The following is a 7,037-nucleotide window of genomic DNA, read 5'->3' as shown; positions in this document are numbered from 1 at the left end:
GTGTGTGTGTGTGTGCGCGTGTGCGCGCGCGACTGTGTATTTAATGATGACAGTGTGTATGTGTGACATGCATATGAGTTTGTGTGTGTCTGTATGTGTGTGCTGACCCAGAATGGGGGAGGGGAAAGATGAGAAGAAGTGAGCTGGGGTTGGGCGGAGGGGGCCCTGTGTGGTTCAGTGCATATATGTGTGTGTGTGTGTGTGTGTGTGTGTGTGTGTGTGTGTGTGTGTGTGTGTGTGTGTGTGTGTGCATGTGAGTGAGTGTGCCTCCTTTGTGAGATAAAAAATGCAAATGGTGGATTATTTTAATGCAGTTTTTTTTCTACAAACCCAAGCCTTAATCCCTAAAGCAGTTAAAATGAAAATAGTATGTTTTTTTTTTCTTTCAAAGTCTCACTCATTCACTTTCAGTTTTTTTTTAAATGTATTTATGTATTTATTTATTTATTTTTATGTGCCTCGGTTGTAATTAACAAGTTGTCTAGGAACAAAATCCTCAGCAGTATAATTCCATTTTGGTATATTTACAGCTAAACACTGACAAACAGAAAATGATGACCAAACCTTCAGCAATGCTCTTCACTTCTCTCAGTGGATTTTGTGTTTTGCACACACACGAAAAATAAAGACAACAGTAGATAAATCCAAGAAAATAAAGTACATGCCGTTCTTGAGACTCAATGCAGTCTAAAGACAATCAGTACAGCAATTATAAACACAGGTGAAGTATTTTTCGGCGATATTTTAGCTCGGGTAAAACTGTTTACTTTCTTTCAAGATGGGAGGATGCCGACTGAATTTTCTCATGGTTTTTGGCCTTGGCTGACATCGGAGTGATTCTTTTTCAGGAACAAATGGTGGCCCCCTCTACTGCCTCATACACTGTTTACCTATTCCTCCCTTATATGATTGAGACTGCATGAGTATTTAGTGATTTGACAAGTAATAAGCAAGGCTGACACCAGCACAGAATGAAGCATAATAAGTGCACTCAAGCACGCGCTGCTAATAGATGAAAGTAACAGATGGCGGCATTTATGAACAATTGCAGAGGGGATGTTTATATACTGAAGGTTATCTATCACTTCTTTGCAGTTGACCGTGATAATTTGAAATCCACATCAGATCGTGGTGGGATTCATAAAGTCACACATGGTTCCGTATTTCTGAGTGATAGCATCACTGTCACGATACAGCGATAAACATATGTAGACCGTAGCGTGATAGCCAATGAAAAAGAGAACACTTGTGTAAACAGATTCTTTTTTTTTTTCCCCCACACAAAGCATACACAACCAAAAAAATCACTTTCGACAATACAACGGCATGCTCGTGTGGCCAGTTAACATTTTTACCGCATTGCAAATGTAAATCAATTAGTGTATGTTTATAGATTTCCATCATTCCAAACCATATGAAGAAGTCAACAATAATGGGTTTATTCAACGATTGTTGAAGTGACTGTGATGAGGACTTTGGTCACAAGAAAATGCTTCCAATATATTTTTTTATTACATATGACAATTTGAAATGTTGTAAGATTTTAGCAAGCATCAATCATGGAAGTTGACATGTTTGATTTGCTTTCGCGGGCCACATAAAATGATGTGGCGGGCCAGATCTGGCCCCCGGGCCTTGAGTTTGACACCAGTGTATTAAACAGTCGATAACTTCAGATTTTGCACAAATGTTGCCACATCCTTTTTCCTAATTGACATCTGGAAATGTGTTGGATGGTGATATTAGTCGAAAGATCATTCCACAGTGATGATAAATGTCTTCCTACGTCTTCCTTGAATGAACCATCAATGTTGTTGTGCTTGTTTCCTTGAAGTCTCCTGCTTGACTGTGAGCAGATGGCGGTTTGCGCAGCGGTGGTGGTGGGGAGGGTGAAAGCTTGTACACGCTTGTCTCCTTGGCGTTAGGGACAGTGAGCATAATTGAGTAAATGTATTTAAGTATTTCAGCAGGCTGATTCAGCCTCCCTGGGATGGTTGATATTGTACTTAGGATGAATATTGCCCGAGGCTGTTCATTAGTGGTAAATAATTGAGAGGCCCGGATAGTGCTAAGGTGAAATGCTTGTTATTATTTTATTCCGTTTGTGTTCTTCTGGCTCTTCAGTTTAAGGATATGAAAAATGCACACGTCTTCCCGCAAATGACTCACTCCAACGTTTGTTTCACTAATAACTAGCAATTCCTCTTTGGGGTTTTTCAACCTATAGTGACTTCATCAATTTTCGATCCGCGTTTGATTATGTTATTTTTTAACAATTGTATTTGACTTGGGTGCTTTTCCCATTTAGTGTTAAAACCTTTGGTGTAACTCCAGTGTGGAGATGGTTGTGTCCTGTCTGCGCGCTCTTTTGTGTAGGAGTGGAATGCAACTGGCAAGAAACGTGCCATTATGGCGCTATATTAATAACAAGGCTTTATGTTATGCACGGTGTGTTACACCAGACGTCGTTGGATATCTCACTGGCAAAAAAAAATATTGTACACTTCATCTGTCCCGATGCCAGCACTTAGCGCTACCCTTTTAAAATGGCCGCCGCTTTTCTGGTCATACAATTTTTAATTCCAGTGATCTAAGACAGTTAGTTTTTCGATCGCATTTGGTGGTTGTAATTTTGGTTGGATAAAAGCACGTTTTTGTGAATACTGGGGCTTGTTTTAGGTTAGTAATGTCTGCTTTCGGGCTGGTTTTAGCTAATTGAAGGCTAGTTTTTGTAAACAATGTTTTTAGGGTGGTTAGTTTGAGCAAGTTTTAGGCCTGTTTGTGGAATTGTAAACATTTGGAAGGCTTGGAGCTATTTGTAGAAGACTTTTTGTCTACTTGTAATCAACCATTTGGCGAGGTTTTAGCTGCCCAGTGCTTATTTTTGGGGTAGCCTTTGGCTCTGAGGCTGCCGACCGTCCAAGGATTTGTCAGCAGTACTATTTACAGCTCAAAGATTAAAATTACCTTCACCAACAGATGTTAATCATGACTTATATTTGTTCAATGGGTTTCATCAAAGAAGACCATGTGTATTTCACGAAAGGAATGTCCTAGAACCATGTACACAATAGCCCAACTTTGGACAGTTCACTTTGGCCATATCCTGTTTACCTTTAGCAGCCTTACAATAACAATGGTCAGGTGCACTCCCGCTTCCCCGAGAATGGCAGTTTAATCTGATTGCACAAGACGATGACTGAAGTTGTTCAAATACAGTTGTTGCTGCGGGCGGCACGCTGACTTCACTCAGTGCTCCGCGATACACCTTTAGTCTCCACGGTCTTGGCTCAGTGCCGCTGCCTTGTTGGGTTTTGGGTGTCTGCTTGCCAGTGTGAGGAGGGGCGGGGGGGGGGCGGGTATTTTTAACGGATGGGATGTCAGCTCATTAACCTCCATTCTCCACCCAGCCCCCAGCCCCCAAGGTGGAACCAGTGTGTCGTCTCATGCCATTACTCCTCCCCTGCACGTGTGCGTTGGGCACGAGGGGTGTAAAGGATGTGGAGGATTCGGGAGGCTTGCGTGTGTGGGCGCGTTGGTGTTGTTTGGCATGACATGTTCCTTTAACAAATGCCCTGCCTGTACCTTGCAAACTAAAGGCCCACCGTGTCATTTCCTTCCCCACTTTTGTCTTCTCGCTTTCTTTCCTCTCCCTGCTGTGTTCTTTCTGTCTCACTCTGTCTCTCTATCTCAAACCACAGGCCCGATACAGTGTGGGTGAGCGAGGGGTCAGGCTCCACTCTGCCCCCCCTCCAGGCATCAGTCCAGCTAGGAAAAGACTACCCACTGCTGTGGTGAGATACATTAGCCTAGCCCCACTCAATGAAAAGCTCTCCTGTATGTGCTGCCCAGTTGTTTGGAGACCTTTGACCCCGCAACACTGACTTAAAGGCCCTAAAGTGATGATGTCAAGTTGTACTGAAAATAGCTGACAAAGACCTTTCTAACATCCATCCATCCATTTTCTGATCCGCTTTATCCTCACAAGGGTCGCGGGCGTGTTGGAGCCTGTACCAGCTGTCATCGGGCATCTCGAGGTGTTAATGCACTGATTATCTCTGTAATGAATCATAGACCCAGAAATGTATTTTACTCTGACATAGGATGAGTAATATAATCAAAGTAGATTAACTAACCATTATTTAATAATTGATTCATAAGTTGATAATTTTCTTGACTAATCGATTGAATTCATCATCCATATTGCAATATGGACAAATTGTGTTTGATGTTATTGTTGAGAGAGAGAGAGAGCGCTAAGTTTCTTGTTTTGTCAAGTGCAAAACAAGCAAGGGAGGCTTATGGAAGCAGATGAGTGTTCCTCTTGCGCTTGTAATCATTTGTCGTTGTCACGACCACAACTGTCAAACTCTTTCTGGCTTCTTTCCTATTCTGTGCAGAGGCAGCGAGCAGTAGATTGCAATGAGATAAGCAATTATATGATGGAGGAAACCAGACTCCCCCCCCCACAGCTGCAGTTAGTTATCCGATGCTGTGGTTCACTGAGTCAAAGGGTTTGGGGTAATGTGACATTCACTCTGCCCTTTATCTCCTCTTCATCGCTGTTTACCTCAGTTAGTGCCTTGTGAGCTGCATCCTCTCCTGAGAAACCTCAACAGCATACTGTAATGTATGGGTGCACATCCTCACACACTTAGAGACACACAAGCACACACACACACATTCTCACCTCAGAATGTTTAACTGCCAGGCAGACTGGTGGGATAACTACTGATTCCTAGTGGCACCCATGAAGTTAAATATAGCACAATCCTGCACCTGCTGACCCCAGCTCATTCCATGTGATGCTGGCGCACTTGAAGCTGTTCAGGTGTTTCGGCTGGTTAGCATGTGGTCATTGATTATCCACCTGTGTGGATAGCACTTTGTGCAGTCTTGTTTTTTCTTTTCTTTTGTATCTTTGAAGCACACATTATATCTCATGGCCAGATGGACAGAGGTAACAATGTGGTTGCAACAGAGAGTTCAATAGTCAGCGGGGAATTTGCCCAAAGCTTCAATTCACACTTAAAAGGGAGTGGGGGGGGATGCCAAATGCCTAAATTGTTTCAGTGACACATGGACTAAAAACACAGCTGACTGACGCGATAAGCTAATATCTGCTTTGTTTGTGAATGGATAATCTGACCGACACCAATCCTAAATACAAACCTAATCTTTCAAATTTCAACATTTGACTGAAAAAAATTCATCGAGGGAGGATGTACTGGCAGAGTATGTCCAGGTTGTGATAAATGCCAATCTTTCTTTTCTTTTAAAACAATACTCTAAAGTGGCCATTTATACTGCCATTGTCGAGTGGTGTGATTATTTCAGTCAAGTCAGTCAAAACATTGATTTGGAAATATGTATTTGGGTGGGTACTATTGCATCTCCAACTTGGAATTGGGAAATGTCAAATTTCCTGGGTCTCGAATATCTAAATAAAATATATATATAAAAAAAAAAACAGCACTCACATTATGTATGCATTTTTTATATATATATATATATAGAGAGAGAGAGCGAGAGAGAGAGAGAGAGCGAGAGAGAGAGAGAGAGCGAGAGAGAGAGAGAGAGCGAGAGAGAGAGAGAGAGAGAGAGAGAGACACGTGGTTACTGTTTTGTGTTGGGTTTCAGGAAAAAGTGAGGAATTCATTTCATTTTTGGCCCATGTTGAGATGTCAAGTGCTGTTAAAAACAGAAAATTGTCTTCCAGCCAAGGGACGAATGTGCAAAACAACAACAAAAGATGAAGTAACTTGAACTAAAATATGTCTGATGTTCGTGCATGATTTTGTACAAGCGCTGCACGCCAGTGTGCCATCACAAGATAAGAGGTGGGATCGTGATCTTTGGTCACCATGACAACCATAGGGATCCTATTTTATCCGAGCATGTGTGCATTGCATTGATTTGAAACTGAGGGTAAAATAAATATTGATGCATCATTCTCAGCTGGTATTTTGGTAAGCAATCAAAGTCTCAATGGGTAATTCTTGTAATTATTCATGTGGCACAATAATGACTCCATTCTTTCCTTTTTCATTAAGTCCCTGCATTTGAAATTAAAGTTGTGTCAGACATTTATGTATTTATTTATTTATATTTTGGGGGTAGTGGGGTGGGGGTGGGTGGTATAAAATGAAAGAGCCTGTCTTTTTTTGAAGCTCTGAATTGCACTGCAAAGGTTTGAGGTCCTGTCAGTGATGTGATTTCAGTTCTGATGAGAGCTCATTTGCTCACTGAAGCAGAGTTCACAGTGGAAAGAAAAGTGTTCTCCTCGCTTTCTAACACAAGCAGATCTGCAGTTGGAAATTTGATGCGTTTGTGGCTGCCTCTTTGCAACAGAAAGCGGATGAATGAGCGCTGCAACCATCTTTATTTTTAAATTGCTGGTGTCGGAAGTGGTTGAAACCCGTATACTGTTTTTGTGGGTGTTAAATGTTTTTCCCCAGCTCCTGATGTAGGGGGGGGGGGTCTGCTGTTTTTGTGAGTGACATGTCACTTGAGGAGCTTTCAGGACATTCCAAATTTAGACTTGGTCTGTTTTATTTTGTTGTTGCTTTTTTTTTTTTTTGCATCGCTCAGTAAATCATCTTGTCCCCATATTTGATCAAGTTCGGAATGCTGTTGATGAAACGATCTGCCCACATCAACATGGTGTGTCTTTTTGCATAGGAAAATGAAGCTGGCGACAGTGAATCCATTGACAAGACGTACGGTACGGCCTTTGCTGTGCGCGAGTCAGGTCCAACTGTAGTGGAGTGTGGGTGTGTTTTCGGTGTGTGTGTGGCATGCTGTCACACCCAGGAAGAGGCCCTGTTTCGACCCATCTGAAATTTGCAAGATAAACAATCAAATACACATTCATCGTTACATTACAATGTCGTGTGTGCGCGTGCACGCGCATTCCTGAATGTTTTTGCCACCTTCATTGTTTGCCGGTGGTGTGGTGGCAGAATTGGAACTGTAGTCCTTGTCTTGCAACTTGCTGTCTTTTTTTTTTTTTTTTTTGCATCCTCTCCTCTTGTGTG

General features: G+C 42.1%; 1 protein-coding gene across 3 annotated transcripts in view; it reads left to right on the top strand.

Annotated features, from left to right (window-relative positions):
* Window positions 1-7,037, top strand: part of LOC109526580 (TOX high mobility group box family member 2-like) — a 134,737-nt gene that overhangs the window by 72,580 nt on the left and 55,120 nt on the right. Inside the window, exon 2 of one of the 3 annotated variants that reach the window (XM_019887937.1) lies at window positions 3,702-3,794. The exons of the other annotated variants lie outside the window; for them this stretch is intronic. Within the exon in view, the coding sequence (XP_019743496.1) occupies window positions 3,702-3,794 (93 nt within the window). The remainder of the gene's footprint in view (window positions 1-3,701; window positions 3,795-7,037) is intronic. 3 annotated transcript variants of the gene reach the window in all.

The sequence above is a fragment of the Hippocampus comes genome, unplaced genomic scaffold (assembly GCF_001891065.2).
Source record: "Hippocampus comes isolate QL1 unplaced genomic scaffold, H_comes_QL1_v1.1 scaffold14, whole genome shotgun sequence".
In the NCBI taxonomy this organism is placed as follows: Eukaryota; Metazoa; Chordata; class Actinopteri; order Syngnathiformes; family Syngnathidae; genus Hippocampus; species Hippocampus comes.
This window is presented reverse-complemented; position numbering and strand designations above follow the sequence as displayed.